At 44.6% G+C, this 16654-nt stretch overlaps 1 protein-coding gene across 1 annotated transcript in view; it reads left to right on the top strand.

Moving 5' to 3' along the window:
- SLC38A5 (solute carrier family 38 member 5) overlaps positions 1-16654 on the top strand; it is a 62717-nt gene that overhangs the window by 11810 nt on the left and 34253 nt on the right. Inside the window, exons 2-4 of the mRNA XM_063433144.1 lie at positions 11461-11529; positions 14273-14438; positions 15642-15723. Of these exons, the coding sequence (XP_063289214.1) occupies positions 14341-14438; positions 15642-15723 (180 nt within the window). The 5' untranslated portion in view covers positions 11461-11529; positions 14273-14340. The remainder of the gene's footprint in view (positions 1-11460; positions 11530-14272; positions 14439-15641; positions 15724-16654) is intronic.

Here is a 16654-nt window from a genome sequence, read left to right as displayed (position 1 = left end):
TGCAAATACAGTAATTTGTCCTCAGTCCACCAATCCATATCTGTTAGTCTTTCTGTCTGTGCGTCTGTCCACCAATCCATATGTTTGTCTTTGTGCGTCTGTCCATCAATCCATATCTGTTGTCTTTCTGTCTGTGCGTCCGTCCATCAATCCATATATGCATGTTAGGGGCAGACTCAGAGACTCAGACTCAGAGACTCAGACTCAGAGACTCAGAGACTCAGAGACTCAGAGACTCAGAGACTCAGAGACTCAGAGACTCAGAGACTCAGAGACTCAGAGACTCAGAGACTCAGAGACTCAGAGACTCAGAGACTCAGAGACTCAGAGACTCAGAGACTCAGAGACTCAGAGACTCAGAGACTCAGAGACTCAGAGTTCAATGTCGAGAATTGCCCCACAAGTTATAGCTTGTTGGCCTTGACTAAACTGTAAGTGTGTGTAAAACAAAAGATCAACACAGAACTAAAACAGAGAGAGAGCCAAAACACAGCTAGTAGAATAATACCAGCTGTTGGACACATCTTAATATCATAATAGAATTACTTCATACTTAACTCCTTGATAACAGAGATACAAAAGGAGCTGCTCCTCCCCCCGGTAACGGACACAGGAGCCGCCATTCCTCTACCCTGTAACGGACACAGGACACAATTCTCGGGATGAGAATATAATTTTGCCTCTTTATATATCAATGGTAAGACGACATCCTAAATATGCTGTGCAATTTTAGGCACCTGTCCTAAGAAAGGATATTATGGCACTAGAAATAGTGCAGAGACGGGCTACAAAATTAATAAAATGAATGAAACATTTTAGTTATTAAGAAAGGTTAACACATTTATATCTGTTTAGTTTTGAAGTAATCCCCAGAGGGGATATGATAACATTATACAAATATATTTGGGGTCAATACAAACCATTAGTAAACAAGTAGTACAGTTACAAACATGTACCGGTGAGAGCGCACAGTCACAAACGTGCATGTATAGTTCCATACAAATTGTAGGATTAGGCATGTAATCGAAACAAAAAAAGAACATAAACATAGTGAAGCATTTAATAACACAGAAAAAAAAAGTAATAAAAACAACAGATACTACGGAACTAAGTGTATCAGCAATCGAGAAACATCCTAAAGCAAAAAATATTAAGTTCTAATTGCAAACTAATATCTGTTATAAAAGTAATATATAGTTAACTGATATACAATTTATGAAAGTGGCCAATATTTAATACATAAACACAGTGAAAGTAAAAAAATTAAAAATGGATGTCATATACATCAAAGAGATTGTAGAAACCAAGGATAATTATAATAAAACAATAAATGGGCGAAGCCGGACCGCAGAGCTGAGCGGCAGCTATTCTTCACAGCTCCAGCGGCCAGCACCTGAAAAAACGGCACTGAAAAGCCAAGCGAAGGGGGAAGTCGGGGCAAACAGACCCCACAAGCGACATCGGACCCGATCTATGCACGACGCACTGATGAGACCTACCTGCCGCCGAGAACAAAGGGAAAGCAGACTCGGAGCCTTCGTCCCCCCCCCCCCCCCCTGGACCGGCGGGGGATATCGTGGTCCCCCTCACATGATCAGCCGGGTAAGCCATACCCAAACGACAGGACCACGAAGTCCGGATGCCACAAGCGGAGTATACAAAATGGCGGTCAACCCACACACCACTACAACGAGCAAGATCAGGAAGGAAACTGAACTCCGGTACGACCGCTTATTCAGGGCAGTCTGGGAGAGGCTGGAGGCCCTACTGCAGTCCCCACAAACGGAACCCCCACCCAGCAGTATGCTGCAGGGCCCGACACGCAAAAACAAAGAGAGAGATGGGACAAACCCCACTCTGAAAACAAACACTCACCAGAACGGGGTCTGCCCAACAACTCCCAAATGGAGCCGAGCTGTGACCAGACACAGTCAGCACAAAGCCCATAAAGCTACAGAGACTCCTGGGACACAGCTTCACATGCAGCCCCGCCGACAGGCAACGACCCAGCGAGGAATCAAGAGGGGCAAAGTCCACCCAGTCAGACCAAGAAGTCGGCAGAAGGTGAAACATGACCTGGCCGAGAACGCTAAACCACCACCTCGAATCGGCAGCAGCCAGCGACCACGAATCTCAGTTGGGAACCCACGCTACTCACCGGACGAACATGCACCCCACACTGTCGCTCTCCTCTACTGCAGACCCGGATCGCAGAGCATGAGACTAAGCCAGTCGCACCATGACGCCGCAAAGACCCCTCAAGGCATCGGCTGACGACCTCGACAGCAGGGTAGTCATGCAGACTCTGGGACAATAACCCCCTTAGGGGAGATGTACCACACACAATATGACTGACCCAGAAACACACGCTCCTATAGCTCTACAGATGTAGCAAGCCTCACCCCACACCCATTGAACCAACTACCGGACAGAGGTACACACCACTCAGGGAAATCTTGGGGGACACGAACATAGACACACCACACATAATCACACACTTAAAACTGAGAACAACCAGCGACAGTGAAACATAGCCCTATTACTGGGTAACCCAGCTATCACTTAGATATACACCAGATTGAGTTGGCCTCACATGTCCAGGGCTACCCTATCTCTAGTCACCCAAGTCCAAATACGCCAGGACTCAGAGCACCCGTTGAATTTATTGTCTGAATTTAATCGCATGATTTTGTCTAACTCAAATGCAAGCTAATTTAGCATGTCTGGCTTGTACTCAATGTTAAAGTTACACTACCGTAGCAAAACAGTTTTGCCTTTCATAATAACAATTTAAAATGTGTCGTCACCTCAGTCGTGTCGTGACCTTCTGTGTTAATAATATACTTACTAATGCTGTTGTGGTATCGTAAGATGTTCTGTTATTCTATGCACGCTAAAAATAAAGAATGAATAAAAAAAATAAAAAATAAACCAATAAGTGAGCATATCAACATTTTGTTTGCATACAATAGATGTTACAAAATTGGCTACTGGTTATATTTTACAAAGACAAGGAGCAGTTATGAATTAAAGGATTAGTATACCCTAATATCCAATGTAGCAATGTTAGGTGGTCCATACATTCTAAAACATTACAAGAGTGATCGAAGATACTATAACTTAACAATGATATATATATATATACACACACATACTGACGAGCATCAAAATCAAAAAGGTGAGTACAGAATCCAGTGAAAGGAATACATAAATCAAATAGAAAAGAATAGTAAAGATGGAAAAAATGGGATTAGAGGCGAATTTAAAAAATTGATGTGGTCTAATACAGTGATAAAAATAATAAAACAGGCTACATCAGTCCAAGGATGCTATGTATAAAAAGATGTAATACAAATCAATCCATAAATACGAATACATCGAAATCCACATTTAAACCCATAGGAGAGGTGTTTTTCAATCTAATGGTTTTTCTATGTGTCCGCCTCTCCAGTGTGGGGTTATTACATCAATCCCTATACATATACAGTTCTGAAAATTAAAAAGAGTACAACTTATACAGTGTTTAGATACCATTAAAATGTTCTAAAAGCCTAATGTGTCATTTTCTAATGGTGTGTCCAATGTACTGTATTCGTCATTTGCATTCAAGTAAATAGATAAAAAAATTTAGTTTGGCAGCTAATAAAATGTTTAATTTTAAAAACTTCCTTGGTGATTGTACTTTTAAACTCTGTTATTTTCTGTAACAGAGTATGTTTTCCTGGCACTATAGTGGTCCTTTAAAACAGCCTTTAGGCTTTTCCCTGAGAAAATCTTTGGTTCTTGAGGTAGATGTTTCTTTAAGGGATCTTATTTGTGCTAGGTGCTAGGTGCTAGGGGCTAGAATGGATTTTCAATGGTGTTTTTGTAATTTTTTTTATTATTATTATAAATAATAAAATCAAAAAACACAATCTAAAATCCATTATGGAAGGGCGCGCATAAGTCCACTGTTGTGTGCATGCACGTACCATAGAAAGCTGCGCAAAATTACGATATTTAAACAGCCGGAACAGAGTAAGAGACGCAGCTCTTGAAAAAGTCACTAGATAAAACTCGTCGAGCGGAGGAAAGCTTGAGGTATCCCCAAAGACTTAAAGCAGCACTGTCATGCCGAACTTACCTTTCCTCAATCTCTTCCTCTTCTCTCCCTCTCTCAGGATCTGTTCTCCGTTTCTTCCTGTCTGCTATAGTTTTCTTTAAAATCATAAGACAAAGTAAGGACTCTTTGCCTTATGGAGGATTCCGCCGCTTGACCAGCTCTGGCCAGCGGAGGAGCAAAGTGTGCTTCATTTCCGCTGGTCAGAGCAATTTTCCCATAATTATTACCTTTCCTCCCTGTTCCCACGATGCTTCCTGTCATTGTAGCCGAAACTGTCGAATTGCGTTCTAAAACAAACGAACATACCGTTCTCATTCAGTTAGAACGCAATTCGGGACTTTGTTCGGATCGCAATTTCATTCAAATGAATGAAACTCCGATCCTATTCGTGCTGTGGCTGCATCTTGCAGCCACTTAGTAGATAGCTCCCTAATACCGTGGGAATTAGGGAGTTATCTACTAAAAGGCTGAAAGACCTAAATTGGTCTTTCAGCCACATTTACTAATACTAAGTAAAGATTACTTAGTATTAGTAAATTATGCCCCTACTCGCTATACCACGAGTAGGGGCATGTCTAGTAAACAGTGAGTAGCCTGTGGCGGTTGTGGGCCATAATGATAGAGGGGGGGGTGGGGGGGACCTACTGTCCTCGCCCCCACTCCTGGGCGGCAGGTGGGTGCCATAATGATAAAGAGGGGGGGGGACCTACTGTCCTCCCCCTCTCCGACACCCACCCCTGGACGGCGGGTGGGGGCCATAATGATAATGAGGGGGGGGGAACCTACTGTCCTCCCCATCTCCGGCCCCCACCCCTGGGCGGCGGGTGGGGGCCATAATGATAATGAGGGGGGGGGACCTACTGTCCACCCCCTCTCTGGCCCCCACCCCTGGGCGGCGGGTGGGGGCCATAATGATGATGGGGCGGGGGGGACACACCTACTGTCCTCCCCCCGGACCCCACCCCTGGGCGGCGGGTGGGGGCCCTAAGTCAAATCCCCCCCCCAATCAAAGGTGACTAGGGGTCCCCAAGCCCCTAGTCACCCACCCCCCCACCCAAATAAAAAGGCCCCTACCTACCCCCCTCACCCTAACAGATAGTGAGGGGGGAATAAAATTACCACCCTGTAAAGTAAAATTAAACTTACCATTCGACGTCTTCTTTTTTCTAAAATCTTAATTTTTCAGCCCCAAAAAAGGCCAAATAAAAATCCATTATACCCGTTGAACTTAAAATAAAATAAAAAACCCATACCTGCTGGATCAAACATCATCATCACTCTTACACGTTTTACAGCCTGCACTGTTTTATTGCGCTTTTCCCCCACTTACCGCCCCTTTGCTTCTATTCACTAACAGGATTTTACATAGGTCATGTGTTTAGACTCGAAAAAATTAGATTTAGTTTAAGGTGAAGGAAATTTTTTTTTTTACAGTAAGAACATTAAGGATATGGAATTATCTGCCTGAAGAAGTGGTTTTATCAGAGTTTGTACAGCTGTTTAAACAGCTACTAGATGCACACCTGCAAAAACATATTCAATGATACAATTTTTCAACAAATCGCTTCTTGATCCAAGGATAAATCTGACTGCCAGTCTGGGGTCCAGAAGAACTTTTTTTCCTAGTTTGTTGCAAAATTGGAAGTGCTTCAAACTGTTAATCTTTATTTTCTTTTTGTCTTCTTTTGGATAAACAGCAGACAGCGCGTGTCATTGCTGTGTGTAATGTGTGCGTGTGTCATGGCTGTGTGTAATGTGTGCGCGTGTCATGGCTGTGTGTAATGTGTGCGCGTGTCATGGCTGTGTGTAATGTGTGCGCGTGTCATGGCTGTGTGTAATGTGTGCGCGTGTCATGGCTGTGTGTAATGTGTGCGCGTGTCATGGCTGTGTGTAATGTGTGCGCGTGTCATGGCTGTGTGTAATGTGTGCGCGTGTCATGGCTGTGTGTAATGTGTGCGCGCGTGTCATGGCTGTGTGTAATGCGCGCGTGTCATGGCTGTGTGTAATGCGCGCGTGTCATGGCTGTGTGTAATGCGCGCGTGTCATGGCTGTGTGTAATGCGCGCGTGTCATGGCTGTGTGTAATGCGCGCGTGTCATGGCTGTGTGTAATGCGCGCGTGTCATGGCTGTGTGTAATGCGCGCGTGTCATGGCTGTGTGTAATGTGTGCGCGCGTGTCATGGCTGTGTGTAATGCGCGCGTGTCATGGCTGTGTGTAATGCGCGCGTGTCATGGCTGTGTGTAATGCGCGCGTGTCATGGCTGTGTGTAATGCGCGCGTGTCATGGCTGTGTGTAATGTGTGCGCGTGTCATTGCTGTGCGTAATGTGTGCGCGTGTCATGGCTGTGCGTAATGTGCGTGTTTGTCATGGCTGTGTGTAATGTGTGCCTGTGTGTGTGCTGGCATGTGTGATATGTTTGTAATTCCTTTTTAGAAAATCTAGATAAAGCTTATATTAGAGAGACAAACTGGCTACCCTAATGTCCACACATAAAATTTCTGTTACATTATGGATGAAAAGACTTATTACAAGAGAAAATCTTTAAAACAGAATTGCATCAACTTATCGACCCTTAAATTGGACCTCCTCTCGTGATATCACACCTGACAAAGTTGGGCAAATTTGCGCACAGACAGATCCAATCTGTTTTTGCAGATTTTATTACTTGATAGAATGGAGCCTGTGATTACCGTCAGTCACTAATCTCTAGACTCTGACTCCGGCTCCTCAGTTGGAACATAAGAATATTTTTAGGTAAAAACCGGGCTATTTCTGTCAGTCTGAGGTAATTCATTAAACGGTCAGTAATGGCTAAATATAAAGACATTTATCTAGCACATTGGGACATATTTAAACGTGTTCGAGCTGTGGGATTTACCTGTTCTGTATTTTACAGGGAATTGTGACTTAGTGAAAGGCAGAAGGGAGAATAAAGTAACCAACAAATTTTAATGGAGAGCCTTCAGCTTTTTTATTATGTTGATGACTTATCGCTATATATAACAAATATTTATAAGGTGTGAAAAATGCAAATAAATTTAGAAATCCCCAGCTCATTATCCTGTAACTGGGCGCCTCCATCTTAGCTCCCTGTCAATCATTGTTATAAGCTCCGCCCTTTACACCTGGCAGTCAGTATAGAGAGAGCCACCTCCATCTTAGCTCTCTGTCAATCATTGTTATAAGCTCCGCCCTTTACACCTGGCAGGCAGTATAGAGAGAGCCGCCTCCATCTTAGCTCCCTGTCAATCATTGTTATAAGCTCCGCCCTTTACACCTGGCAGTCAGTATAGAGAGAGCCGCCTCCATCTTAGCTCCCTGTCAATCATTGTTATAAGCTCCACCCTTTACACCTGGCCGTCAGTATAGAGAGAGCCGCCTCCATCTTAGCTCCCTGTCAATCATTGTTATAAGCTCCGCCCTTTACACCTGGCAGTCAGTATAGAGAGAGCCACCTCCATCTTAGCTCCCTGTCAATCATTGTTATAAGCTCCGCCCTTTACACCTGGCAGTCAGTATAGAGAGAGCCACCTCCATCTTAGCTCCCTGTCAATCATTGTTATAAGCTCCGCCCTTTACACCTGGCAGTCAGTATGGAGAGAGCCACCTCCATCTTAGCTCCCTGTCAATCATTGTTATAAGCTCCGCCCTTTACACCTGGCAGTCAGTATAGAGAGAGCCACCTCCATCTTAGCTCCCTGTCAATCATTGTTATAAGCTCCGCCCTTTACACCTGGCAGTCAGTATGGAGAGAGCCACCTCCATCTTAGCTCCCTGCCAATCATTGTTATAAGCTCCGCCCTTTACACCTGGCAGTCAGCATAGAGAGAGCCGCCTCCATCTTAGCTCCCTGTCAGTCATTGTTATAAGCTCCGCCCTTTACACCTGGCAGTCAGTATAGAGAGAGCCACCTCTTAGCTCCCTGTCAATCATTGTTATAAGCTCCGCCCTTTACACCTGGCAGTCAGTATGGAGAGAGCCACCTCCATCTTAGCTCCCTGCCAATCATTGTTATAAGCTCCGCCCTTTACACCTGGCAGGCAGTATAGAGAGAGCCGCCTCCATCTTAGCTCCCTGTCAATCATTGTTATAAGCTCCGCCCTTTACACCTGGCAGTCAGTATAGAGAGAGCCGCCTCCATCTTAGCTCCCTGCCAATCATTGTTATAAGCTCCGCCCTTTACACCTGGCAGTCAGTATGGAGAGAGCCACCTCCATCTTAGCTCCCTGCCAATCATTGTTATAAGCTCCGCCCTTTACACCTGGCAGTCAGCATACAGAGAGGAAGAGAAATGGACCAATGGTTTTATTGCTCCTCCTCATTAGCAATGTGTGCCCTAGCTGTGCCTGGACTGAACTGGATTATGATGTCATTAAGTCTTTAACATAAAGAAATGAAGAATCTCATGAAAAAAGGTTAAGCGGTTATAAGTGATTTTCAATGTCTTATTCAATAATTTCAGAAAAGCGTTAGCTTCCTCTTCTATGATTATTTTATTAAGTGGCCTATTTTGAAAGAAACACTCCCAGCACCATAACCACTGGAACTCGCAGTGCATGTATTACCCTAGGGTAGCTAATGGACTCCAGGTAAGAAGTCAATCTATTCACAAATTCCTTATAATAGGATGGGGATCAGGGCACTCTAGGCACCATAACCACTACAACTCACATGATGTGTTCCTTTAATGATTAGTTTTGATTACTTTTTTGACTCTGCCAGTGAATGGTGGTAAATATGAATTAAACTGATATTGTTCTTGAACTGCAAGATGCTAATGGCAACTTAAGCGCTACTTTTTCATGCAGTACTTATGGTGTCTAGACTGACCCTTTAAAAGAACACTATATAGTGTTAGGCAAATCTGTATTTCTAACGCTCTAGTGTTTCAATCCCTAGTCTATTTCAATCCCCTGATCGCTAAAACAAATGAAAACATATTTGCTTACCTTTCTCCATTGGCGCGGCTCTCCTCCACCCGGCAACGACATGAATGGGTCATAGCCTCCTCCAATTCAATACTCCTCTGTGAGGATCTATGCTTCCGTATGGGACCTCTGCAATCATAGGGTTCAATGCAGGCAAGCTCACAGAGCGTCCGGCATTGAACATAGGTGACGTTATACGTCCTCATTGACTGCCTGCATTGAAAATAGGTGACGTTATACGTCCTCATTGAACATAGGTGACGTTATACGTCCTCATTGAAAATAGGTGACGTTATACGTCCTCATTGAACATAGGTGACGTTATACGTCCTCATTGAAAATAGGTGACGTTATACGTCCTCATTGAACATAGGTGACGTTATACGTCCTCATTGAACATAGGTGACGTTATACGTCCTCATTGAAAATAGGTGACGTTATACGTCCTCATTGAACATAGGTGACGTTATACGTCCTCATTGAAAATAGGTGACGTTATACGTCCTCATTGAACATAGGTGACGTTATACGTCCTCATTGAACATAGGTGACGTTATATGTCCTCATTGAACATAGGTGACGTTATACGTCCTCATTGAACATAGGTGACGTTATACGTCCTCATTGAACATAGGTGACGTTATACGTCCTCATTGAACATAGGTGACGTTATACGTCCTCATTGAACATAGGTGACGTTATACGTCCTCATTGAAAATAGGTGACGTTATACGTCCTCATTGAACATAGGTGACGTTATACGTCCTCATTGAACATAGGTGACGTTATACGTCCTCATTGAACATAGGTGACGTTATACGTCCTCATTGAAAATAGGTGACGTTATACGTCCTCATTGAAAATAGGTGACGTTATACGTCCTCATTGAACATAGGTGACGTTATACGTCCTCATTGAACATAGGTGACGTTATACGTCCTCATTGAACATAGGTGACGTTATACGTCCTCATTGAAAATAGGTGACGTTATACGTCCTCATTGAACATAGGTCACGTTATACGTCCTCATTGAAAATAGGTGACGTTATACGTCCTCATTGAAAATAGGTGACGTTATACGTCCTCATTGAAAATAGGTGACGTTATACGTCCTCATTGAACATAGGTGACGTTATACGTCCTCATTGAACATAGGTGACGTTATACGTCCTCATTGACTGTCGGCATTGAACATAGGTCACGTTATACGTCCTCATTGAAAATAGGTGACGTTATACGTCCTCATTGAAAATAGGTGACGTTATACGTCCTCATTGAAAATAGGTGACGTTATACGTCCTCATTGAAAATAGGTGACGTTATACGTCCTCATTGAACATAGGTGACGTTATACGTCCTCATTGAACATAGGTGACGTTATACGTCCTCATTGAACATAGGTCACGTTATATGTACTCATTGACTGTCGGCATTGAACATAGGTCACGTTATACGTCCTCATTGACTGTCGACATTGACCATAGCTGACATTTTGTGTCGACCTTGATCATAGCTGAGTTTTAGTCCGTTATAAAGCAAAAAGTTCCATCTAGTGGCTGTTTGTAGAAAAATGGCCATGATTTTCTTTACAGGTCCAAAATAACAGGGGCAAGGCAACCAGACTAGTTGATCGAGACGTAGTTGTCTGGGTGCCCATAGTGTCACTTTACGTTTATAACTCGGATAGAAAGTGCTTGAACCCACATTACGTGTTGTAATGAATGTTACAATGTGTGACCGTCTATATAAATGTACATGACCCCTATGGCAGATAGAACACTGCTAGGTCTGACCAGATTGGACGTGAGAATAGAGGAGTTTTAAACATACACTATGTGAGCACTCGGTTTAATAATATACACATTATGTACTAAATGTTGCATTGCAAAATCAATAGATATTATAGCAGATATATACTAAATGGTGTATTTGTGAGACATATATGTTCTTATATTGTTTAATATGCTAAGGTATAGAAGCAGGGTTCTCTTTTACCAATTCTAGTTATGTTTAGAATCTGTAGTATGCATTAAAGGGACACTCTACACACCAAAACAACTTCAGCTTAATGAAGTGGTTTTGGTGTATAGATCATGCCCCTGCAACGTTATTGCTCGATTCACCGCCATTTAGGAGTTAACGTTTTAGGAGTTGACGTTTGTTTTTGTTTATGCAGCTCTAGTCAAACCTCCCCTGGCTGAGATTCAAATAGCAAGCATGAAAAAAATGGTTACATTTTAAGTCAGCTCTTACAGCACAGTATGTTTACTTTAGAAGTTTTCATCTTGTGCTCTGTTTTTTTAACTTTTGTCACAGACAGGAGTCTGCTGTGGGCTCTAGAAGGCAATTCACAGAGCAGGCGACAAGAAATTCTATATTTTAGTTTTAATTTTGTTTTAGTGCCTACAAAGTGTGTCTCTTTCTTTTAGGCTGCAATGGGATCTGCCATCAACGACTGTAAAACTCTGTAACGTTCCGCCCCAGCACACAAATCAAAGGTAAATCAGGGAATGTGCACCTTCAACATTAAGCAGTATTGATTCATGTGATCAAGATATAATTTTACCTCTTTATTAAAGGGACACTATAGTCACCTGAACAACTTTAGCTTAATGAAGCAGTTTTGGTGTATAGAACATGCCCCTGCAGCCTCGCTGCTCAATCCTCTGCCATTTAGGAGTTAAATCCCTTTGTTTATGAACCCTAGTCACACCTCCCTGCATGTGACTTGCACAGCCTTCCATAAACACTTCCTGTAAGGAGAGCCCTATTTAGGCTTTCTTTATTGCAAGTTCTGTTTAATTAAGATTTTCTTATCCCCTGCTATGTTAATAGCTTGCTAGACCCTGCAAGAGCCTCCTGTATGTGATTAAAGTTCAATTTAGAGATTGAGATACAATTATTTAAGGTAAATTACATCTGATTGAAAGTGAAACCAGTTTGTTTTTTTCATGCAGGCTCTGTCAATCATAGCCAGGGGAGGTGTGGCTAGGGCTGCATAAACTGAAACAAAGTGATTTAACTCCTAAATGACAGTGAATTGAGCAGTGAAATTGCAGGGGAATGATCTATACACTAAAACTGCTTTATTAAGCTAAAGTAATTTAGGTGACTATAGTGTTCCTTTAATCAATGGTATGTCTACACCTTGAATACGCAGTTTTAAAGAAGGATATTGCAGAACTAGAAAAATTGCAGAGGTGAGCTACAAAATTAATAAGGAGGATGGAAAACCGTAGTTATGAGGAAAGGGTAGAAACTGCATTTATGTACTTTAAGTAAAAAGGTGCCTCAGAGGGATATGATGGCACTATACAAATATATACAGGATCAGTACAAACCGCTATGTTCTAACCTGTTCAATAACAGGAATATACAACAGATACGAGGTCACCCATTGAGACTGGAAGAAAGGAGTTTTCACTTACAGGAGAGGAAAGTAAGAACAATAAAGATGTGAAACTCTGTCTGAAGAGGTTGTCTTATCAGACTCTACAGATCATTTTTTAAAAAGACCTGGATGTTTGCTTTTTTGTAAAAACTAAATATTTAAGGATATAATTGATATGTATGTGAACAGGCTGTTGATCTAAAGAGAAATCTGATCTGAATTTTTGTTTCCCTTTTGCATCAAGTGCTTTTTGAATCTTCTTTTAGGTCAACAGCATAAAGGGATTGGGTGTTTTTTTTCCCAACAGATTATTACTATGCAATGTGAAGAATAATTTAGCTACATAACCATAGAGAAATGTGCCATGTTGCACATGTTACCGAAGACATGGGTTTTAATCTTAGAATTACTGTAAGGTGATGCAAATGTTCATCACTGAGAAATCATTTATCTGAAACAGTGTTTCTAAGCTCTTGTGTCAGGATCCATATCTGGGTTCCCATTGGTTAGAGCAGACACACTCAATTCATCATGTTTCAGCCCCGCCTACTACGATGTGATTAGACCACTTCAACCAAAAGATTCTAATGAGGGGTTTGTGTAATTGTCTCATATACTTTATATTATACAATAGAAGAACTGGTCATGATGCCATTGTTGTGTACCCTTTTTTTGTCTTCTAATTATACATTATTCCTTAAGTCCTTCCTAAAAGACGCCTAAAAATACTTTAAAATAAACCTTTTTACACGCAGCCCCCCCCCCCCCACCAGAGCCCGTGGGGAACCATGCAGCAACCCCCCCCCCCCAGAGCGCATGGGGAAACACGCAGCCCCTCCCCCACCAGAGTCCACGGGGAAACACGCAGCCCCTCCCCCACCAGAGTCCACGGGGAAACACGCAGCCCCTCCCCCACCAGAGTCCACGGGGAAACACGCAGCCCCTCCCCCACCAGAGTCCACGGGGAAACACGCAGCCCCTCCCCCACCAGAGTCCACGGGGAAACACGCAGCCCCTCCCCCACCAGAGTCCACGGGGAAACACGCAGCCCCTCCCCCACCAGAGTCCACGGGGAAACACGCAGCCCCTCCCCCACCAGAGTCCACGGGGAAACACGCAGCCCCTCCCCCACCAGAGTCCACGGGGAAACACGCAGCCCCTCCCCCACCAGAGTCCACGGGGAAACACGCAGCCCCTCCCCCACCAGAGTCCACGGGGAAACACGCAGCCCCTCCCCCACCAGAGTCCACGGGGAAACACGCAGCCCCTCCCCCACCAGAGTCCACGGGGAAACACGCAGCCCCTCCCCCACCAGAGTCCACGGGGAAACACGCAGCCCCTCCCCCACCAGAGTCCACGGGGAAACACGCAGCCCCTCCCCCACCAGAGTCCACGGGGAAACACGCAGCCCCTCCCCCACCAGAGTCCACGGGGAAACACGCAGCCCCTCCCCCACCAGAGTCCACGGGGAAACACGCAGCCCCTCCCCCACCAGAGTCCACGGGGAAACACGCAGCCCCTCCCCCACCAGAGTCCACGGGGAAACACGCAGCCCCTCCCCCACCAGAGTCCACGGGGAAACACGCAGCCCCTCCCCCACCAGAGTCCACGGGGAAACACGCAGCCCCTCCCCCACCAGAGTCCACGGGGAAACACGCAGCCCCTCCCCCACAGCCCGTAGGGAAACACGCAGCCCCCACCCACCCCCACCAGAGTCCATGGGGAAACAGGCAGCCCTCAGCCCACGATAGTCTATGGAAGAACAGGTAGCCCCCCACTGAAGCCCACCAGGTAATACACACAAAGTCTTGTCCAGTGCTTTGTCAGTAGTCTGTCCGATCTCCTTTCAGGTCTGTACTCCGATTCCTAGTTTTGTATCCTATAATCTGCTTACCGGAGGAGCTGCCTGGAAGACGTCATGGAACTGGAGAAGTTGGGTGATCGGGAAGATTCCCATATGTTAAACGGGAGTGTGTCTGAGAGTCTGAACACAGACAGAATGACCCTGGATGAAGGGTGAGCAGAAATCCACTAACTGCAAGAAGGAGCCGCACCATTCGTAACCCAACTGGTTCTGTGAGAAATAAATTGTCTTGGTGTATCTATTGTGCAGCGCTGTGTTGGTGCTATATAAATCATTATACCTGTGCCAGATCCATGCAGGTACCGTGTGATGGCTGCTTGTGAGATAGTTCTCAGTCATATTAGAACTTAGTGAGTGTAGTGTGAGTGCCGTATTAGTAGTGAGTGTAGTGTGAGTGCCGTATTAGTACTCAGTGAGTGTGAGTGCCGTATTAGTACTCAGTGAGTGTGAGTGCCGTATTAGTACTCAGTGAGTGTGAGTGCCGTATTAGTACTCGGTGAGTGTAGTGTGAGCGCCGTATTAATACTCGGTGAGTGTAGTGTGAGTGCCGTATTTGTACTCGGTGAGTGTAGTGTGAGTGCCGTATTTGTACTCGGTGAGTGTAGTGTGAGTGCCGTATTTGTACTCGGTGAGTGTAGTGTGAGTGCTGTATTTGTACTCTGTGAGTGTAGTGTGAGTGCCGTATTTGTACTCTGTGAGTGTAGTGTGAGTGCCGTCTTTGTACTCTGTGAGTGTAGTGTGAGTGCCGTCTTTGTACTCTGTGAGTGTAGTGTGAGTGCCGTCTTTGTACTCTGTGAGTGTAGTATGAGTGCCGTCTTTGTACTCGGTGAGTGTAGTGTGAGTGCCGTCTTTGTACTCGGTGAGTGTAGTGTGAGTGCCGTCTTTGTACTCGGTGAGTGTAGTGTGAGTGCCATCTTTGTACTCGGTGAGTGTAGTGTGAGTGCCATCTTTGTACTCGGTGAGTGTAGTGTGAGTGCCATCTTTGTACTCGGTGAGTGTAGTGTGAGTGCCGTCTTTGTACTCGGTGAGTGTAGTGTGAGTGCCGTCTTTGTACTCGATGAGTGTAGTGTGAGTGCCGTATTAGTACTCCGTGAGTGTGAGCCCGTATTAGTACTCAGTGAGTGCCGTATAAGTACTCTGTGAGTGTGAGCCCATATTAGTACTCCGTGAGTGCTGTATTAGTACTCGGTAAGTGTAGTGTGAGTGCCGTATTTGTACTCGGTGAGTGTAGTGTGAGTGCCGTATTAGTACTCGGTAAGTGTAGTGTGAGTGCCGTATTTTTACTCGGTGAGTGTGAGTTATTACTGTGAGTGTGGGATATTTTGCATTCTCAGTCGGATCATTTTATTTTCCAGGTATGAACCAGAGGAAGCATTTGTTCCAGAACAAGAAGAATTCCTGCCCCACATACCGAGCCAAAAAACGCACTTCACAGATGTAAGTGATCAAAGTAATCATCCTACTCCTGGCCACGCCCCACTTATTCCCTTTTACCCACCTCCATTATAACCGCATTCCTAACCAGACCCTACTTACTGAGCGGATCACCTTTACCCACCTCCATTATAACCACATTCCTAACCAGACCCCATATACTGAGCGGATCACCTTTACCCACCTCCATTATAACCACATTCCTAACCAGACCCCATATACTGAGCGGAACACCTTTACCCACCTCCATTATAACCACATTCCTAACCAGACCCCATATACTGAGCGGAACACCTTTACCCACCTCCATTATAACCACATTCCTAACCAGACCCCATATACTGAGCGGAACACCTTTACCCACCTCCATTATAACCACATTCCTAACCAGACCCCATATACTGAGCGGAACACCTTTACCCACCTCCATTATAACCACATTCCTAACCAGACCCCATATACTGAGCGGAACACCTTTACCCACCTCCATTATAACCACATTCCTAACCAGACCCCATATACTGAGCGGAACACCTTTACCCACCTCCATTATAACCACATTCCTAACCAGACCCCATATACTGAGCAGAACACCTTTACCCACCTCCATTATAACCACATTCCTAACCAGACCCCATATACTGAGCAGAACACCTTTACCCACCTCCATTATAACCACATTCCTAACCAGACCCCATATACTGAGCGGAACACCTTTACCCACCTCCATTATAACCACATTCCTAACCAGACCCCATATACTGAGCGGATCACCTTTACCCACCTCCATTATAACCGCATACCTAACCAGACTCCATATACTGAGCGGAACACCTTTACCCACCTCCATTATAACCACATTCCTAACCAGACCCCATATACTGAGCGGATCACCTTTACCCACCTCCATTATAACCACATTCCTAACCAGACC

This window comes from Pelobates fuscus, chromosome 9 (assembly GCF_036172605.1).
Source record: "Pelobates fuscus isolate aPelFus1 chromosome 9, aPelFus1.pri, whole genome shotgun sequence".
NCBI lineage: Eukaryota > Metazoa > Chordata > Amphibia > Anura > Pelobatidae > Pelobates > Pelobates fuscus.
The sequence above is the reverse complement of the archived record's forward strand: the minus strand, read 5'-3'. Positions and strand labels throughout refer to the sequence as shown.